At 32.3% G+C, this 20,511-nt stretch overlaps 2 protein-coding genes and 2 long non-coding RNA genes across 5 annotated transcripts; 1 reads left to right on the plus strand and 3 right to left on the minus strand.

Moving 5' to 3' along the window:
* Positions 1-3,562: 3,562 nt before the first annotated feature.
* On the minus strand, positions 3,563-6,966 carry LOC116121255. 2 transcript variants are annotated; one of them, XR_004126693.1, is made up of 8 exons: positions 6,603-6,966; positions 6,442-6,520; positions 6,003-6,212; positions 5,853-5,913; positions 5,504-5,579; positions 5,142-5,220; positions 4,864-4,969; positions 3,563-4,165 (listed from the first exon to the last, which is right to left on the minus strand). It is a non-coding gene; the product is annotated as an uncharacterized LOC116121255 (long non-coding RNA). The 2 variants fall into 2 exon arrangements; XR_004126692.1 differs by having other exon boundaries at positions 5,504-5,913.
* A 1,601-nt stretch (positions 6,967-8,567) lies between these two features.
* Positions 8,568-10,444, plus strand: LOC116121296. The gene is made up of 4 exons (XM_031407249.1): positions 8,568-8,681; positions 8,985-9,064; positions 9,482-9,570; positions 10,230-10,444. Exons 1-4 carry the CDS (start codon positions 8,568-8,570, stop codon positions 10,442-10,444), a joined length of 498 nt encoding a protein of 165 aa, XP_031263109.1.
* A 3,480-nt stretch (positions 10,445-13,924) lies between these two features.
* Positions 13,925-15,135, minus strand: LOC116121245. Its single transcript, XR_004126690.1, has 3 exons — positions 14,864-15,135; positions 14,439-14,510; positions 13,925-13,964 (listed from the first exon to the last, which is right to left on the minus strand). It is a non-coding gene; the product is annotated as an uncharacterized LOC116121245 (long non-coding RNA).
* A 1,162-nt stretch (positions 15,136-16,297) lies between these two features.
* On the minus strand, positions 16,298-20,238 carry LOC116121297 (disease resistance protein At4g27190-like). The gene is made up of 3 exons (XM_031407250.1): positions 18,892-20,238; positions 17,589-17,612; positions 16,298-16,549 (listed from the first exon to the last, which is right to left on the minus strand). The coding sequence occupies exons 1-3, from the start codon at positions 20,236-20,238 to the stop codon at positions 16,298-16,300; spliced, it is 1,623 nt and encodes a 540-aa protein (XP_031263110.1).
* Between the last annotated feature and the right edge of the window lie 273 nt (positions 20,239-20,511).

Consider the following 20,511-nt stretch of genomic DNA (forward strand, 5'->3'; position numbering starts at 1 on the left):
TTTTAAAGTGCTATTTTTTTATTTTATTTTTTTTTGAAGAAAAAATTAATGATTCAAAATTTTATGGAGTGTTCAGTAAAATTGAATCTATTACTTAGAAATTTTAAGAAAATGAAAAACAATAAAATTATCCTTTTGTTTAGAAATTTGTCTAGAAATTACAATAGAGAAATGGGCCATCAAACTCTCTTAGTGTTTTCCAATAGCCCAGCTAAAAACCTACATTTTTGGAAAGGCCCCGAAGGGCCCATTCATGGCTTCGTATAACCCCTATCAACTTTGACACTTTTAGGGTATTATTTAAAAAAAAAAAATCTGTAATTATTAATCTAATAATAAATAAAAATATTTTTTAAATATAGTTGATAAAGTATATTATATTAATCTGAATTCTTTTTTTGTTAAAAATATTTATGAATAATCAGAAATAACAAAAAAGTTATTAGAAGAGATTCTTTGTACATAGAAAATCTGATCCATAACTTGTTCTTACCTATTTTTCTAATCAGTTATGTTTTATTTATTTTACAGTTTGGATTTTTTTATCTTAATGGGTCTCTCTCAAACCTTTTTTTTTTTTTTTTTTTTAAATTTAGTTTTTATATTATAACCTTAAAGGCCATTGTATTCTTACCAGACACCGACTTTCCATTTGAATACAAACAAATCCGTTATATTTATATCTTCCAAACAAATAAGGCTTTGGAGTTTGGAGTAGAGGTGGTGAAAATAGTTTTATTAACTTAATGCACGACCAAAGTCCTACTCTTTTCCAGTTACGAAGGCTTAAGGATTGATGGTATCCCTTCCATATATATGACAACTCTGACAAATCATTCAATCTTAGACACTCTAACGATGAGAGTAATTTGGTTTCTCCCTTTGCAATCTTAAATGAAATAAGAAAAGAGAAAAGTTTGAGCAAAGAATAGTGATTTATATGAAGGAAAGCATGTAATTCATCTTCTGCCTTTGTCGTCAAGGCTGCTTGGTTCCATCCTTGTTACAACATCATTATTTACTTTTATAACATCTTAATGTGTTAGAATCTATAATTAATTTATTCAAACTCAAATGTAGATATATTCAATAAAAAATATCTTCGGAAAGAGAAAATCAATATCTATATTGATCATGAAGAATACAATCAACTGGGTATAAAAGCAAATTTACTACACAGTCAAATTTTACGTATAAAATCATGTGAGTATATTTTAAAATCTATTTCATTTCTAACTCTTGTGTTAAACTACTCTGATAATATATTATTTACGTCTTGAAATGATAAAAGTAAAGAAAAAAAAAGCACAAAAAGAAGAAGAAATATTATACGAAATAAAAAAGAGAAAGGTTGCAGCATAAAGCAAAGAAAACTAAATGGTGTGAAGAAGGAAGGTATGTAATGCATATTGGAAATGAATGATTCCATCCTTCGCCTTCGCTCCCAAGGTTGCTTTTCTTTTATAGCATGTCATTGTGTTAGATGAATCTTTAATTTATTCAAAATCAAATGCTGATATATTATATAATTAAATTATGCAGAAATATTTTTGTCCTCACGAAAGAGAAATCAATATGTATAAAAGCAAATCTACTACACACTATCTATTTTATTATATTTTTAGCCAGAGTTAGGAATGTCTCTCATTCCATTAATATTCTTTTAGGCCAGAAGATACTTTGTCTACCAAATTTTAGAGTAACCTACATGGATGCTTCTTAAACTATTTATGTATTATGAGTAACATGAATTTGATTTAGGATTGTTAAATCAATTGCGATATATATATATATTGTTAATTATTATTAATAAGATAAATGTAAACATTATTGAGAAATTTGTCTCTGAGTACACTCAACATGTGTGCGTACTCAACAAAACACACACGTATATACACAGCAACCACATTAGAACTTGAAACTATGTAAAGGTCCATATTGGCCAGAGAGCCTTGTAAATGTGCTTGATGTTCTTCAATCTAGACGGACTTATATTCACCATATTATGACAGTCTGAGAAGAAAATAAATTAATTATCTGAATTCACTTCAAGGGTGACACTTATGAAAAATTATCATAAACGTATTAAGATAACATCAATAGAAAGACTACGTTTTGGTACTAGGAGGTTTTCTAGCTTTCACATTCTAGTATTTAAGTTTCTAACAACATTTTTTTAATTATTAAAGTTTTCCTTCGTATTATAATTTTGAAAGTAGAATAAAGAAAACAAAGTGACCATTTTATCTCTGTTAACAATTCAAAACAATCTATTTTCGAACAATAAAATGACATATTTATTCCAAAAGGGGCAAAGTCCAAAAGATAAAAACAGCTAAGTCAATATGTGGAGGCTTACATCATATATTTGATGGTTATATCATATATGACAATTTTGAGCCATAACTTTGAGTCAATAAAATAACAATATATTTCATGTAGATTATACAATTTGAAGTCTAATGTCATTAAACAATCTTTCATCATATTAATTAAACATTTAAGACAATAAAGACAATATTAACAATAACTCGAGTGTTTTTTGCTAGACCTAAATCATCCAATTTAAAATCTGTAGATTTCCAGAGCCATTTTCTGATACTTGCCTTTTTTCAGAATAAATTGTTTTTTTCTAAACTGTTCGCCAGGTTGATGTTTCATATTGGAAATTTACAATATTCAATAAAGAACTTTCTAAGAAATATAAAAATTGAATTTAAAATAAAAACTTTATGGTTAGTGAGAAGGTCAATACTTCACACACCGATAAGAATCTTCCAAGTTTTCTCATGACACACCATTAAAATTTTCTATGTTTTCTTTACAAGTATGTAGAAATCAAAGAAGTTCAATTCACATATTCCTCTCTTTAACGATCAAATACCTAGAAATCATACATGACAACACAAATCATTTGTAAATTAAGAAACTACCAAAAGTACAAAGATGATCGAAGCATGAATATTGGTGATACAAAAAATATGTTTTGCAAAGAAAGATTGGGAGGAACCAATGGAAAAATATGATTAACTTCGCCATGTTAAATGCTCAAATGTCAAGTAACCCTTTTCACCAAATTTGAATTTTGTCTCCACCTCTTTGACTATAAGCATATTCTCCAATCTTACAGACTTACACCAAATTTTCCATCCTCATAGAAGCAAATTCAAATTAATTAACATAAAATTTCAATAATTCTTGCAATACCACAACATTCATATTTGGAAAGACAAAAAGAACTAAATGGGCAGAACCTCATTCAAGGCAAACATAAGATTGCCTTATGTAAATCTAAGCGAGAAACAAATAAGTATATGCATGAATGGCAACAAGTTCAACAAATGTAAGAACTTGAGCAATAATTTAAGGATAAGTAAATGGCCAAGGTACTACCTATACAACAGCCCTTATGAGAATGAGCATGAATCTGGCTACACAAACAAAGAATCTAAATTAAAATTTTTGGAAGCTTGTATAGGCACAAGCTGAGCCTGGGTTCAAGAACTAATTAAGTAATGTCCTACTCAAGCATTGCAACACCAAAAAGATAAACTAATTACGCTTATCATCCAATTAAGTACATATAAGTAAATTCACATGGTTGGAAATCACCTCATGCCAGGTCATAATTCTCATTTGTTTGTGAGCAAACCAATCAGGTCCAAGTAGTGACATTTTTATGCTTCTTTGAACTATTTGACAACAAATTCACCACATGTAGGAAACCATTCCTCACAAACATTTCATCATACATGATGCATGAATTGCCTTTGAACAAACCCGGAATGTATTCAAACACAAAAGCTACAAAATTTTAAGATGTAATCAACACAACATAAACGTCTTCCTTACCTATTTATTGAGTCGGTTACGTTGTTTGAGATTAATGCACCACTCATTGAGACGCCTCTTGTTTGCTTTGACTTCACCCTCCATAAGTTTTTCATCTTCAGCAGTGATTCAATCAACCTCCGACATCCAGAACATCAATTTCTATAATTTCTGGATTCCTTTCAGCAGCTTTAATTTGGGCTTCTAACCTTCTCCTATACCAGCAAGTTTCTTAATTTGCTTCTCTAAAGTTCCAATGTGTCCTCATAGTGAAGTAAGAAACCAAACTGACAGCCTGCTGCACCAAACAAACAGTCCAAGGTGCTTCCAACAACTGTTTCCATGGATAAAATCAAGGAAGAGTAGTTAATTAGTTTGAATGAGTTACCCCTGCTTTGTGCTCAAATCTCAAGTAATTAACCCTTGTCCTCAAAATCACTTTCTTTAATCTTACAACAAACTTCACATCCTCATAGTAACAGGGCTCTAAGAAGAAAATTCAAATTAATAATTCATATAAAATCCCAATGATTCTAGGATAACACAACCCCAGTCACAGATTAAAGTATCCAACATATTAAAGTGATAAAAAATGTATGTGTTAACAACATACCTAAGATAACTCCATAGCCATTAACCAAAAGGAAATTAATTAAATATAAAACCTTAAAAATTCTAGCAATAACACAAAACCATTAACTTTGGAAAGAGTGAGTCAACTAAATGGGCAGAAATTCATTCAGGGCAAACATAAGACTGCATTATGTGAATCTAAGCCAGAAAAAAAAATATGTATTTGCATGAATGACAATAAGTTTAAGAAATGAAAGCATTAGAGAAATGGTTCTAGAGATAAGTAAATGGCCAGGGTAAAATCTACACTATACCCTTATAAGCATGAGCTCTTAACAAATAAAAGTTTAAAATTTAGCGAAAACTGCAGCTAAAGCAAAAACACTATTATACTAATTAGGCTTCTCAATCTAGTTAAGTATATATAGTAAATACAAGTTGTTAGAATTCACCACTTACCTTCATGAGTGTTTAGCTAAGACCCAATTCCATGACCAGTACCCTGTTGGTATTCAAGACCAGATTTCCACATAGGCATCTTAGCAAGAATACCAACGGTGCATGCCTGTAAAAGGAAATCAAGCAATCAATCAATGCAATCTACTTATGAAGATTCAATGTTTTCTTATAATTTTGAATTTGCTCCAATCGCACTCACTTATAACAATTAAAATCAAGTCTGATGACAGATTAAAGTATGCAACAAAGCATATGTTAATAACGTAACATATGCTTACCGTCATGAACGTTTACATATGACCCAATTCAATGACCATTAGTAATCAACACCATCTTTGCATAGAGGCTTGCTGATTCCTACAAGAATGTCAGGGGCAATACTAGTAAAACGTGATTAAAATCAATGTAGAATCTACTTATGTAAATTCGATGTATGAAATCTTCAAGAAGGTTGAGAGGTACATAAAGCACACCAGATGCTTGGGGTCAAGTATTAATGAGTGAAAAGGAATTAGAAAAGTGAACCAGGTGTCCACAAAGGCAAGACTAAATAACTCAACAATGAAATTAATATTTAAATATGACTTTTCTTCTTTACACGTATTAGGCACAGCAAGCAGAAGAAAGCAATGAAGCTCACCTCTGTTAAACCAAACAAGCATCGCTCTGCTTTCTTGGAAAGGGCAGGATCTCATGTGTGAACTGTTCGAGACAACCTATAGAAAGTTTTAGCTGAAAATTTTTTAAAAGCATGCAAAAATTTAAGGCTAGAACATAATGAATATTTCATATGGTCTAATACATGCTTATAGATCACCGATGATCTAGACAATCAGAGCAAGTCTGAAGTCAGACGAAATTGTAGCATTTTTAACCATAAAAAGTGGAATAAGTATTATAAATCTTTGAATCTTCATATCACTCTTCTCAGTCGTGAACAAAAGAGTTAAAGAGCATATCTTGCACAATAAATATATATTCAACCCAACCTTTTCTCTTGTAATGCTTCCTGTCATGGCAAAGCCATATTCTTCATATTCATTAAATAAGCTGCAACCAAACAATTTATTGCGACAATATATCAAGCACCTTAAAAGCATAATTAAATTGAGATAACCAAGACTCAGAAAGAGATGCACCACAACAACAGTAGATCAGCAGCCAAGCCAGCAGATCATGAGGGCCACAGGAGTAGATTGCTTCGGCTGCCCGAGCTGCTCAAGGCGGTGGCAAAGTGCAAGCCTCAGTGCTACACAGGCAGCTTCTATTGGTTTGCTGATGAAGACAAAGTCTCATCATGTTACATTAGAGCTCTTTTGTTTACTGAGTTGGCGTTTCACAAACAGTACCTGTCCAGTAAAAATAAAAACAGCTGGAATGACTATTGCCCAAACGGAAATTAGCCTCCATCGATTGTCAGTTTTAAGATAAGTAAACGGCCAAGGTAAAATCCATATTAGAACCCTTATGTTCATAAGCATGCATCTGGCTACACAAACAGAGAATATAAATTAAATTTTTTTGAAAAATTGTTTTGTTCAACTAAATTTAAAGCAAAAACAGTTATATGATACTAACCATCTGTTGCAGTCATGGAAGCTTGTATAGTAAGTTGAGCCTGGGTTCTAAAACTAATTAAATGGGGTCTGCTCAGGCACTGCAACACCAGAAAGATAAATTAATTAGGCTTATCAATCTAATTAAATACGTAAAAGTAAATGCAAGTAGTTGGAAATTACCTCGTGTCAGATTGTAATTGTCGTGTGTTTGCAAGCAAGCAAACCAGTCAGTACCAAGTATTGGCTTCAATTATGCTGCAGATGTATAATTTGGCAACAAACTCACCACGTGTAAGAAACCATTCCTCACAAGCATTTCATCAAACATGTTGCATAAAATGCCTTTAACAAATCCAGCTTTGAAGTGGTGGCAGAGTTTCAGCTTTTGAAGGAACAAGAAAACACAAAGGTTTTGAGTGAGTTTTGGGTTCCCAAATTCAGATCCTTAAATACAGCATTAATGTTATATACAATCACATGAAAGAATGATCAAGCAAATCAAATGATTACATCACAATCTCTTTCACAGCAGGCAGTTAATTCATCTTCCTCTACAGAGCATTAACAGGCTGAGTATAAATTGTTAATTACTAAAATATCCTTACAAATTAATAAATTATAAAATAATTATTTATATAAGTAATTACTTAAATTTAATTAATAATTAAATCTTAGTTCGTTCGTGTAGAGATGAAAAAGTCGGGAAAAGAGACACATGGGGCCCTCATATAATATAGTAAATAAATTTTTTTAAATAAAATAATCCTTCATTCTATCTCTTTTTCTATTAAAATTTTTTTTATTCCAAATTAAGATTTTTAACACAATATTACAAACAAAAATCAATAAAAATATTTCTTTATTTGTTTTTAAAGCATATATCGTATTAAAAATAAAATTCATGAATAAAATTATAATTTTTTTAATAATTTATTAAAAAAACTTATAATATGTCTTTATTTAAAATTTAAGAAGTATTTAATAACTATATATTTTATAATTTTTTACTAAACTATTGTTTTTGTGAAAACTTATGCAAATCAATTTATCACACTCGAGACATATTCATTTATGTAAACAAATAACTATATAAAGTTATATGTTTTTCATGTGAGATCAAGTGTATTGAAATATATTTTTATGTGGATCGAATATAACAATATATTTGAATTTAGATATTTTTCACAACAATAAGGTTAAAAGTCCTATGCATCCAATTTATAATAAGTAAATTTCAATTACATCATAAATAAAATCTTATACTATTAATTTTTTTAAGCAAACCTTGACAGTACGAGGAAAATTTTATTAATTGGAAAAAAAAAAAAAAAGATGACACCTAAAGAGAGGGAGACGTAATGAGCCTTACCTCTCAAAAACGAAATACAATAAAAAATAACAAGAGAAAAAATGATTATTCATGAATTACAAATAATAAACATAAAAGCTTTTACACACACCATTAATGTTTGTAATACACACACACACACACGTGCGCGAATGATAGAACAAATCAAATTATTACAATCTCTTGCATCGACATCTCAATATATTTCATCATAAATTCTTCTTCTTCTTCTTCTTCCTACAAAAACAATAAGCATTTAAGAGATTTTATTTCGACTCAATTTATAAAATAATCAATTACTTCTAATACTACAAATTAAAAATGTTTATCAAAATATTTTGAAAAGTGATCATATACTTTAGGAAGGATTTTCAAATAAAAAACTAATTATATAAATAATAAATACTAAAACACCCTACAAATCAATATAAGGTATAAACTAATTTTTTATGTCAATAATTATTTAATTTAATTGATAATTAAATATTAGCTTTATTTTTAAAAATAAAAGCTAACAAGATTGAATTTTTTCCTATCTCCCATAGCAAAACACCACTTTCACTACTCATTATGCCAACATCGTTTGACTATCACAACGGTATAACTACCATTGAAGTCGATGGATGAGCTGCCAAAGACAACCAGCAATCACCAAAGCTAGTGACCATCTATTGATCCATTAATTTAATCACTCAATTTCTGTTCAAAAGTTTTCTCATTCTTAATTACAAAAAACAAAAAAAAAAAAAAAAACAAAAAAATATATGTTCAGAAAATAATTAAGCAAACAAGAAGAAATGGCAAGTTTAATCACAGCTGCCACAAAGGTTGGTCATGTTAGAGTTGGAATTTCCAGAAGAAGCACTTGGAATCCTAGGCTGTTTGTGGCTGGAGCCCCAAGATTTATTCAGGTATTTAGTTTACTTTATAGCAATGGTAGGTCTGTAGCAGAGGCGTAGCAAGAAAATTCGATGAGGGGGTCAGTATTGAGTTGGGGATAAATATTAGTCCCCAATCTCGAGTGCAATACACAAGAATGTGGGTAATTCCTCGACCCTACCGAATAGGGTAATGCCCGGTAGTCACCTTGGCAGGATATTAAAGACCCCTAATATACTAGTTACAATAAAGATAGACTGACAAACGAATTTAACAAACTTTCTCTCACAAACCATCCGTGATAGTTGATAATTGGTTTCTGATGAATTAATCAGGCGGGAAAATTCAATAGAAACCAATTATCAGTTGTTACGTTAGGTTTGCGAGAGAAAGTTTGTGAGATTCGTTTGTCAGTGTAATATTGTCCTAATAGTTATGTATTGCTGCGCTCAATGAAGGTTATTATTTATGTACTCTTGAGGAAAAAAATTATTTATCCCATATATGTAATACATAATAAGCAATTAATTAATTGTTTTGGTTATAGGCTAGTTCACATCAAGATGCTTAAGCTACAACGGATAAGACGGCACAGTGTCACGCACTTAACTTCTTTACTAAGTTCGTGCGGCCTTAACTCGTCGGAAATGAGTCAAGCAGCCTAACGCTCACACAACCTCACAGGCTAAAAGTATATAAACGAGAGAGAAGTATAGAGAAAATATAAACTCTGTATTGCTGGAATTCCAGTTATGAACTTTACATGGTGGAGTTGCCTATTTATAGGCTCAAGCTCCTCAAAGTAAATGTATGACTAATCTATGTGCTTCAGCATTAAGAAACCCAAGGTGGCAAGCATTGGTGCAGCCTTGGAAACAAAGCTCGTGGGTGGCGAGCATTTACGCAACCTTGGAAACGAAGGTGCTTAGTTGCCGAACATGGCTGCTGAGTCGTTAACTTAGCTCTTAAGTCTGCTTCACCCTGAAGTATACTTAATCAGTAAGCAACGTGAACGTGCAGCATGCTTGAGTCAGCAAGCAGGCTGGTCGTGACAACAGGCTGTTAAACAAGAGACTGATGAGGCAACGAAGACTGGTGGAAATATCCAACACAAGGCTGCCTCTACTGCTGAACAAGTATAATATTTTGTTAATTTCATTTTTATTAATTTATTTGTTAGTATATATATTTAAGGATATACGTTAAAAAAGACTACTCTTGAGGTCAATAGTTATAGTATTATAAAAACGATGAAAATTTTATTGAAATTGATTGATCAATGTAATAACTGTTCTTGGATACATTTTTTTTTTTAAATAACAAATTAAAAAAAAAATCAAGTATATTGAAGAACCTGGGGCTTGTCCTATGGTAAGGTGGCCATTTTAACGCTTCGTATTGTGTCAGATTAGGTAGACGTTGATGTAGGAAACGATTACGCCGGCGCCCATCGTATATCGGGATAGTCAATGTTTCTATTGGTGATCAAAAGACTAAATATATAAAACTCAATGCAACTTGAATTGAATTGAATTTTCGCAAATTCTATAAGCATATAATTGGTGAAAATATTTGTGTAGATGAATCAAAATGCAAAGAAATGGCTGGACAGGTGGGTGAAACAGCACAGGATGTTTCTGAGAAGGCAAAACAAACACTGGAAGGACCATGGGGTTCAGCTAAGGATACAACTCAGAAAGCTAAAGAATCATTGATGGGCAATGCTGAAGCGTCCAAGGAAACCGTCAAACAACATGCTGAGGAAGTGAAGAAAAACATGAACATGAAGAACTGATTACTGTTTTTGTTCTATCTCATATTAAGTTTCACTTTTATATATCTATATATAGTTATTTTGTAGTAGTGCAGATGTCTCAGCACCGTAAGAAAGTGATGAACCATCTGTTTGAGTCAGCTAGAAAACATCGTTAACTAGCTCACTTTATATAACTGTTCGTATTTTAAGTTTAAACCTAAAGAAATTAAGCTTATCTTCTTTGGTATTGGTGGTGCTATTCTTTATGGAGTTCTGATTTGAGTTCCCAGAATTCTCTGGGGCTGACAACAAGTTTCTTCGATTGAATGCATATCTACTTCATGTGTTTGTTATCACATTCAAGGCATATTCATTGAAAAATATTCTCATGTGAATTGGATATAATAACATATTTGACTTTAAATATCTTTTACGACAATAAGGTTAAAAGTGTCATACACCGAATTTATAATAAGTAAATTTTAATTATATTGTAAATAAAATATTATATTATTAATTTTTTTTAAGCAAACCTCGATGGTACGAGGAAAATTTTATTAATTGAAAAAAAAAATAACACCTAGACAGAGGGGGACGTAATGAGCCTTATCTCTCAAATAAGATTAAATACAATAAAAAAACAAAAAGGAGAAAAATGATTATGCATGAATTACAAAGAATAAATAAAAAAGCTTTTACACACCATTAATATTTGTGAAAAATATATATACAAATCAAATTATTACAATCTCTTGCATCAACATCTTAATATCTTTCAAAAGAAGTTCTTCGTCTTCTTTTTCTTGTCTTCTTCTTCCTACAAAATCAATCACATTTAGGAGATTTTATTTAGACTTAATTTTGGATGGTTATAGTTTATAAAATAATTAATTACTTCTAAATTAGTGCTAACACAATCAAACCCTGGATGACCTTCCATTGACATTCTCTGAATACTGGTAAAACCTAACATAAAACATGGGACTTGAAGAATTGAACAAAACACGACAAAAAACTAAGTAATAAAATTTATTCAACCAAACTAGATACTAGGCTACTGTTGCTTAAAGTTTCCGCCTAAAGGACAGAAGACAAACAGATCAAAATGCTAAAAGAATAAAAAGCAAAGAAAACAACAATAGTACAGGAATAACTGGCTAACATCTATCTATATTTTTCATTTAGGAGATGTGTATTTCTTTCGAGGTCTGTGTGTCTCTGTTTGAGATGGAAGAAGAAAGGTAAAGTTATTTACACAATATATGTAGCTGTATCACCTGGATGGACAAGGAGGCAAGGAACCACAGAAATGAGGGACACCCGATTGTTTTTGTTTCCCTCCGAAAAAGTGAAATTTGATCAATGAAACTCCTCCTTGACAGGGGTGGTGGAAATGGCAGAGGCACTATGAGAAATGCATACGAGTCGAACAAAAATTCATTGCAAATTAAATATATGAACAACAATGAAAGGGGGAGGGAGAATGACCCTGCAAGAATTCCAGAAGAATGATCTAGTATCCAACTGTTAATGAGGANGGAAAGAAATTTTCTCAACACTTCAACCGGATGCTTAGACTTTGTTTTCTAAACTGTGTCCAATTGTAAAATGTCTGGGTTGATTTTCATTTCTTAAAATCCCAGTTTCTTGATAGAAGTCAATCTAATTAGGGATGGATGTTTGAGCCACCCTGTTGGAGCCTTGCCCTGAACGGGGTGGAGATTCCTCGAAAAAGTAAGTTGGGGGTGGTATGGGTGCGGGTTAAAAAAAAAAAAAGTAACTTGGGAGAGGTGCGGGAACAACAATGCTACAAACACCAGCGTTTTTACACCGAAATTTTGTACCGGCTTACGTGTATACTGACTCAGACCAATCAACGTATTTTACCTTATTAAATTTTTTTCTAATGAACGGCCGTCCATAACATATGGACGGCCGTTCACTAACATGGACTCCCGTCCATATTATATGGACAGGAGTCCATTTACTAGGGACGGGCGTCCTCATTTATTGGTAAATTAAATAAAAAATTTAAAAATTTAAAAAAAAATCTGGAATGGACGCCCGTCCATTGTGTAAGGATGGGCGTCCATTTCCATCTAATTGTTTTGTTTTCACAGACCCATCTCCTCTCACTTTCTTCGCCTTCATTGCCAGTGGTGCAGTCCATTTCACTGCCTCAAATAATGACTGTGGTGTCAGGGATTTTGATAACTCTCTAAGCATTTCTGTTTTCCTTGGCTTCATTTTCTGGGCAATATATGAAGCACTTGCAGGCTGAAGCTTTCAATTGAATTTTTTAAATGTTTGTTTTTTCCAGAACTGTTTCTACGGATTAGCAGGTTTGGGAAAACTACATGGATAAGTATTTGAGTGGAAAAATAAGCATCTCTCATGCATGATTCTTTAACGTGGACAATGCAGAAGTAAATGAATATGTTTAGGATGTTTGGCATTTTCTTATTTATTAATATCTATCTTGTTGGTAGATGAAGGTGTTGGATCAGCTGATGAAGATTATAGTGGGGGTGAGAGTGAGGCTCCTGAATGTTCCCGGACGCCACCCGTGGACCGTGAGCTTAAGGACAAACTCTTCCATAAATATGGTGGTTATATTAGCACCTTGAAGCATGAGTTTTCTAAGAAGAAGAAAAAAGGAACACTACCGAAAGAAGCCAGGCAAATCTTGTTTGATTGGTGGAGCGTCCACAACAAATGGCCCTATCCGACGGTATAATTTTTTCCACAGTTTTACCAGATTAACTAAGCAGTTGGGCATGGAGCAGCAACTGGAGTCTGAGAAAGCGAGGAAGAGAAGAGGTGTTTAGAACATTGAAAATCCTTTTATAATATATATATATATAACATGCAGAGATCAAAGGCGTACGCGCGTGCATGAGTACATGTGTGTGTGCGCGTACGTATTAATTGTAAAAGTATAAAAACATTGCTTTAATAATCACATGACGTATTACTGTGTGCATTTAATTTAATAAATTGATCTTAATTAGTTTAGTTCGTCAATTTTAATTCATTCATTCTTTATGTACCATACAATTTAAATTAGTAGCTAATATTCTGAAAGAATAGTTGAACTTTAACTATTAAAATTAGAATTTGATTAGCCTTTATCCTTTTTTTTTATTTTTTTTTTTATGACTAAGATGTTTGATCAATTTATGTGTACCTCAACTAATCCTTCAAGATCTTGGAACTATCGATTAGATAAGAACTCTAATAACTACCCATATTAGTAATTGAAGAAAGACTCAAATTCAAAACATCTTAAATAATAAATCTAAGAGTATGTATCGAACCACTGAGCTATCAAGAAGTAGCTTTCATCTCTTATCTTATTTTACGTAATCTTTTATCAAATATCATAATTTAATATCGTGTGGCTAGTATTTTTTTTTTCCATTATTTTTTTTAACTATCAATCACAAATTTGAGCTTCGGTTGAGAGTACATGATCCCGACGAACTTTACTCCTGACCAAAAAAANGCCTAAAAGACCATGAGGGAATTCAGTCAAGTTCTGGAACCACAAAGTCCCACCCTGCAATAAATTCCATGGACAGAGCATCATACATTCTATGCTCCTATAGCAAAAAACATCACATTCAAAAAAAAAAAATGAGACATATGCAGGGGAATGAAAAGCAAAAAGAGTTTCATTGATGAGAATATTAAAGATAAAACAGAGATCTTGGCAACCAAATTAAGAATTGTAAACTGTTTCATTCACTATAAAACTAATAAGATGAGAACCAACAAAAACTATAGAAATAAGATGTGTAATTGTCATATGTCATCATTATAAAATTTATGCTGCATGTTGCAAGAAGCATGGCCAAATTGTATGGTTCAGAAACATATCAAGTCATTTGTAATCCAAAAGAAAGTAATAACAAGATTGGTAACTCTCAACGATATTAATCTATGAATACATAAAGACGATATTACTATAGTAAGCATTAATACATATATATTTATTGTTCTATACAAATATTTAAGCATGTTAGTGCCTTACACGATCAAACCCTGCATGACCCTCCAGTGACATTTTCCGAATTCTGGTCACACCTAAGAGAAAACATGGGACCTGAAGAATTGAACAAAACACAACAAAATAAATAAGTACAAAATTTATTCAACCAAACTATATAATAGGCTACTGTTGTTTAAAGTTTCAGCCTAAAAGACAGAAGACAAATATATCAAAATACTAAAAGAATTAAGAAAAAAAATAAAAGCAAAGAAAACAATAATAGTACAGAAATAACTGGCTCTCTATATAGATTCCAGGCTTTTGAATCTAACTCAAAATCCTCTAACCCAACATCTATCTATTTCTTTCAGTTAGAAGATGTGTATTTCTTTCTATGTCTGTGTGTCTTGGCTTGAGATGGGAGAAGAAAGGTAAAGTTATTTACACAATATATATAGCTGTGTCACCTGGATGGACAAGGAGGCAAGGAACCACAGAAATGAGGGGCACCCCCTCGCTTTTGCTTCCCTCGAAAAAAGTGAAATTTGATCAATGAAACTCCTTCCTGACTGAGGTGGTGGCAATGGAGGAGGCACTGTGAGAAGTGCATATGAGAGTCAAAAAAAAAAAATTTATTGCAAATTAAATATATGAACAACAATGAAAGGGGGAGGGAGAATGACCCTGCAAGAATTCCAGAAGAATGATCTAGTATCCAACTGTTAATAAGGACGATGAATAGAATTACATACGACTCTCAACGTCTGAGGCAAGTTTGAATTTCATAATTCTGTGCAGGAAAAGAAGAATAAATATCTCCACATATCAGACAATTCATAATAAGTATTGCAGCCTCACTTGGAATGTCTTCCAAAAAAACACAAGAACAACAGAAACAGAAACTTATACTGGTACACGGACCATTGTGTGCATAAATGCCCTTACCAACCTTGACGGCATCAAAGACAATGATACAACATTGAGCATCAAATAGATGATTTTTTGGAAGAAACATTCAATTCAAGGAAGAATCATTCCTTCCTTCTCTCTTTATGTATTGACCCCAAAACCTACTTCTACTCCTACTCCTTTAACAAACAAATCATGATCAGGAGTCTATACATCAGATACAGGCTTTAAGGACACCACAACATACCCATCAAGGTGAAGCAAAAACAAAAAAAATCAACAATATTCTGCCACGCTCTACACTCAAGTTGGTAAAATATGCCAACTAAACTTAATTTGTTAATAGTTCATGTAGCTTGACAACCTCTCATTAATTATTAACAAGCCAGTAATCCCAGCATAACTTAAAAATTCCACAAATACATAAGGTTTTACAAATCCTAATCCAGATATCCTCTTCGGTCCACCTTATCACAATATGATATCACACCTTCAAGAATGAAACTAGCATATAGTAGAATTTACACTACTGCATTTGTGTTTTCAAGTTTTATTCTCTAGCGAATGTGTACTGACTAGAACTCCAAAGAACGGAAGTAACTAGAGCTACAAACAAATTGCAAGTGAAACGAAAAAGCAGACTTACATTTGGGAGATAACTCTTCTATCTTTCGCAGCTTAAGAAGCTGCAAAACAACAACAGGAAGCAACGCAAGTCTGAATGCCAAAGTCGAAGTAGCAGTAATTACCCACCTGAAAAGTCCTTATACACCAACTAATTAAAACAAAACATCTCAAGAGTGAATTTCATTCACCATGAAAAGGAAGATATAAAAGAATTTAAAAGAAGAAAATAACATTTCAAAGAAGTTCCTATCTATAACAATGTTTACAATTTTATAGCGCTTTGTGACAATTTTCCTCTTTATGAAACACATTTACACACAAAATAAGCTAGAGAGAGCAAGCTTTACCAAGGGAAGCCAGAGAGATTATGGTAAGGATGTTTGAACAGGAAGAATCGACTCTTCACCACAGCCAATCACTCCGTCACAAATGTTAACGATCTCCGCCGGGATCCGTCGTCTATTGAGCCGGAGTGGAAGAAACGAGAACCCATCGGCGGGTGCTTGAAGTAGGGCGACTCTGACGGTACTGGTGGTGGTAGCGTCGCGTGGAAGAGGTGATAGAGCAGCGGCGCGTGCGGTGGAGAGTAATTCTTGTTTAGACTCTAATTTCAATTCCTAAAATTTTTAAAAATGAAAAAAATAAAATTCTTTTTACAATTTAAGAGATTCTAATTTCAATTCCTAGAATTTTTAAAAATTAAAAAAATAAGAATATTTTGAAACGTGGTTATGTACTATAGGAAGATTTTCAAATAAAAAATTAATTATGTAAACATAATTACTAAAATACACTAAAATTTAATATAAGGTATAAACTAATTTTTTTATGTGAATATTTTAATTGATAATTAAATATGAGCTTTATTTTAAAAAATAAAAAATAAAAACAGTATCCATCAAGATTGAATATATTCACAATCAAATGAACTATTAAGCAAATCAAATTATCACAATTTTTTGTGTTTTAAACCATAATTTATACCATTTTCACTCTCTACTTGGATCCGATTCTTCTGTCACATTCGCCTACAAAAACAATAAACTTATTAATAATAAATACCCACTTAAACTTTATTATTTAAAATGTATAATTTCAAATATAGAATGTAAAAAATTATCACACAATTAATATAATGAGATTTATTATATAACATGATTTATACCATTTTCACTCTCTACTTGAATCCGATTCTACTGTCTGATTCGTCTACAAAAACTATAAGCTTATTAATAATAAACACCCCTTGAACTTTATTATTTAAAATGTATAATTTCAAATATAGAATATAAAAAATTATCACACAATTAATATAATAAGATTTATTATTTAATATATAGATTAAAAGAAAAAGAGAAATGAAAACAATATTCACAAAATAAATTGAACTTATTATAATTTTATTAAGAAAAGAAACAAAATTATTTATTAGGATTAAGAGATTTAAAAAAAATAATGAAAACAACTTATTTGAAAAATTAATTATAAAACAGTCAATTTAGTGTGGACTTTGTGTTTCATTTTTGGGTAAGAATTGAGAGTGAATTTCGAAAAGAAGGTTTAGTATGAGGCAAATGTTTGTTTAATTGGTTGTGTAAAGTAGCAGCTATAAGTATTGTGTTTAAAAACAATCACAAACTAGAAACATAAAGAAACCTGAGAAAGAACAATCACATCCCCCTGTTTGTGAAAAAGATTGCATATAAAAAGTCAAAAACATTACCAACCGGCCACTGTTAGCTTTTAATATGCTAGGCATGAATGTTGATAAGCTTATTCATTGTATCTCAAATCTTAAAACAATGGGATAGGGTTACTCTGTTGAATTTAATGTCATATTTATATACATTTAATTCAAATAAAGTGCATCAATGAAAAGATCATCAATGCAAAATGGTAAAACTTTACAATATTAATTACAACATGTAATGTAGCTCTTTCATCATTAACTACATATCTGTTCATTGAAGTAATCTTGCACTGTGGCATTCAAGTTGCCATTCCAACGTTCTTCATCCCACTCTCCTACAAACACTTGGTTAAGCTTGGGTGTCACTTGCTCTCCATAACCAAAGGTCTTCATTTTTACACATAAAAATAACCATAGCCTCTCTAATGCTGGGTATTCAATAGTATATGATCCAGAGCTAAAACAAGTGAGGTTGTCTAGAAATTAAAGGTCCAAGTAGTCCAAACTAGGAAACACTATCCTCTCTATTGATGCTTCTTTTTCTCCTTTCTCATTTGTGACTATTTCTTCTATTGTTGAGCAAGAAGCTATTCGAAGCCTTTTGAGCTTTACCAGGCATTTGACAATGGAAGGGGTGAAGAGGTTTTTTAATTTACGACATGAATCTATCTTTATAGAAGTTAGGTTTCCCAAACTTGGGGAGGTTATGGTGTGGTCTAACTCCTCATCCAAAGCTTCTTTCTTCTCAAAGATCTCTAAATTATCGCAATTAAGTATAACTATTTCTTCCAGACAAATACGGCTTTGGAGTAGACTTGGTACAACATTTAACATGTTGGGGCACCCAGACACTGTTAAACGTTTTAATTTACTAAAAGATGGGGCTGGAGGTTGCCCATGACATAGTTCAACCAAGTTAGGGTTAGAATGCATATGCAATTCCTCTAAATTGTGGAAAGTTGAGTTTAGTGTCCATTCCATTGTATTTAGGAGATACTTTATCTGATCACATGATCTGATATTAAGATACTTCAATTCATTGAACCCTTCTTCAACTAGGTTATGGCTAATACTCTCTAAATTAGCAATTTGCTCTAACTATAGCCACTCGGTTCTTTTGAGCAAACCTTTAACCCAATCACGTATTTTTGAAATGTTGGTTTTTGAGACATACATATTTCTTGAGTATCTACTCTCATCCAAATAATAATAAAAATATTCACTATAACCTATTCTTAATGTAAAGTTAGATAGGTTATTTTGGAATACCGACAATTTTGGTGAGAAGTCAAGGTTTGAAATAGAAACATCTAAATGAGTGAATCGGGACAAGGCTTCTAACTCAACAAGATTGGCATTGCTTTTCAAATTCTCACTTTCATATTCCCATTGCCTAAATCTATCAATGTACAACTCCTCTAACTTTGTAAGAGAGTGTATAACACCATGAGGTATTAGTGTTAACTGTTTACAATAATTCAAATTTAACAACTTAAGATTACTTAATTGGTTAAAGGATACAGGGATCTCTTTAGTATTAGTATCGCAAAGGCTAAGAATCTCTAGTTTACTTAGACTTCCAATCACTGATAGGTCCCCCAATGTGCAACCTGTAAGATTTAGTGTTCTAATAGTTGAGAGAAATGAAAGTGATTCAGGCAATGACAACAGTTCATTGTTACTCAAATCTAAAACACTAAGATTTTTCATACCCTGAAAGAAATTACTAGGGACAACTAACTGAAAATTATTATTCTGCAGTAACAAAGCCTGCAATTTTGGACATTCCAACCCACTAGGTAGCTCCCTAAAATAATTTACCATCAATGAGATACATGTGAAATCTTCAAATGTATCTATGTTTGGCCACTCTTTTAGACCAATTCCAGCTTTTACCATAAATTTATGGTTGTATTTAGGGGCTATAGTTATTGCAAAATCACGGACAACATCATGCATTTTAACGAACTTTTCACCATCATCAATTAAAAGAAAATAAGAGGTGATGGTAATTACAATTGCATGTACTCTGTCTCTAGCTTCTTCTGTTGCCTCATCGGTATCTCCAAACCACCTCAAGCCTATCCAATATCTAACCAAATCTTCAACTGAAATGCTGTAGTCCTCTGGAAATAAGCTACAAAATAAGAAAAGTGATTTTGATTCCACATTTTCTAGATGATTGAAGCTCAGTTCCAAAGATGAAAACACGATTCCCTCCATTCCTTGGATGCTTGTTGGGTTGGACTTTTGAAGTTGTCGTGCCGCATTGCTCCACACATGCTTGTTCTTCCCCTTTAAGGCCCCTGCTACTGTGACAATCGCAATCGGCAAACCGCCACATTTAGCAGCTACATCTCTTGCAATTGGATTTATATCAGTAGTTTCAACAACTGCGCCAGCCAGCTCCTTGAATAAGGCCCAAGAGTCTTGTTTTGACAAAGTTTCAACTATAAATTTCTTTTGACAATTCATTTGATCACAGACGTTTATGCTTCGAGAGGTGATTACAATTTTACAACCTCTATGGTTTTCTCCAAAAGGAATACCAATATCATCAAGCTTTATTTTTCTCCAAACATCGTCTAGTATTACGAGAATCCGCTTCTTGTCCATGATTCTCCCCGATAAGAAACTTGCTCTTTCTATTTCAGAATTAGCAGGTAGAGATGCCGTGAGATAAGTGGGAAGCCTCAATTCCAGAGAGGAAATAATGTTTTTTTTCCGTTCCTGGGATGTTTGTTGGGTGGACCTTTTAAGTTGTCGCAAAGCATCCTCCAACAGTAGTGTTCTTGTCCTTCAATGCTCTTGCTATTGTCCAATAGCAACGCGCAAGCCATCACTTTAGCAGCAACATCTCTTGCAATTGGGTTTATTTCAGTTTTTCGA

Source organism: Pistacia vera, unplaced genomic scaffold, assembly GCF_008641045.1.
Source record: "Pistacia vera cultivar Batoury unplaced genomic scaffold, PisVer_v2 Contig971, whole genome shotgun sequence".
NCBI classification, from domain to species: Eukaryota; Viridiplantae; Streptophyta; class Magnoliopsida; order Sapindales; family Anacardiaceae; genus Pistacia; species Pistacia vera.

What these genes read in the sequence shown, in the direction of transcription:
- LOC116121296 (XM_031407249.1), top strand. Translation starts at nt 8,568, where the DNA reads ATGGCAAGTTTAATCACAGCTGCCACAAAGGTTGGTCATGTTAGAGTT. An exon ending in GAGCCCCAAGATTTATTCAG is followed by an intron (nt 8,682 to 8,984) that starts GTATTTAGTTTA and finishes TGAATTAATCAG; the next exon opens with GCGGGAAAATTCAATAGAAA. An exon ending in ACGCAACCTTGGAAACGAAG is followed by an intron (nt 9,571 to 10,229) that starts GTGCTTAGTTGC and finishes ATATTTGTGTAG; the next exon opens with ATGAATCAAAATGCAAAGAA.
- LOC116121297 (XM_031407250.1), bottom strand. Translation starts at nt 20,238, where the DNA reads ATGGACAAGAAGCGGATTCTCGTAATACTAGACGATGTTTGGAGAAAA. An exon ending in ACTTCTCACCAAAATTGTCG is followed by an intron (nt 17,613 to 18,891) that starts GTATTCCAAAAT and finishes TTTCACAAACAG; the next exon opens with GGGGATGTGATTGTTCTTTC. An exon ending in ATGTGATTGTTCTTTCTCAG is followed by an intron (nt 16,550 to 17,588) that starts GTTTCTTTATGT and finishes TAAAAATTTTAG; the next exon opens with GAATTGAAATTAGAGTCTAA.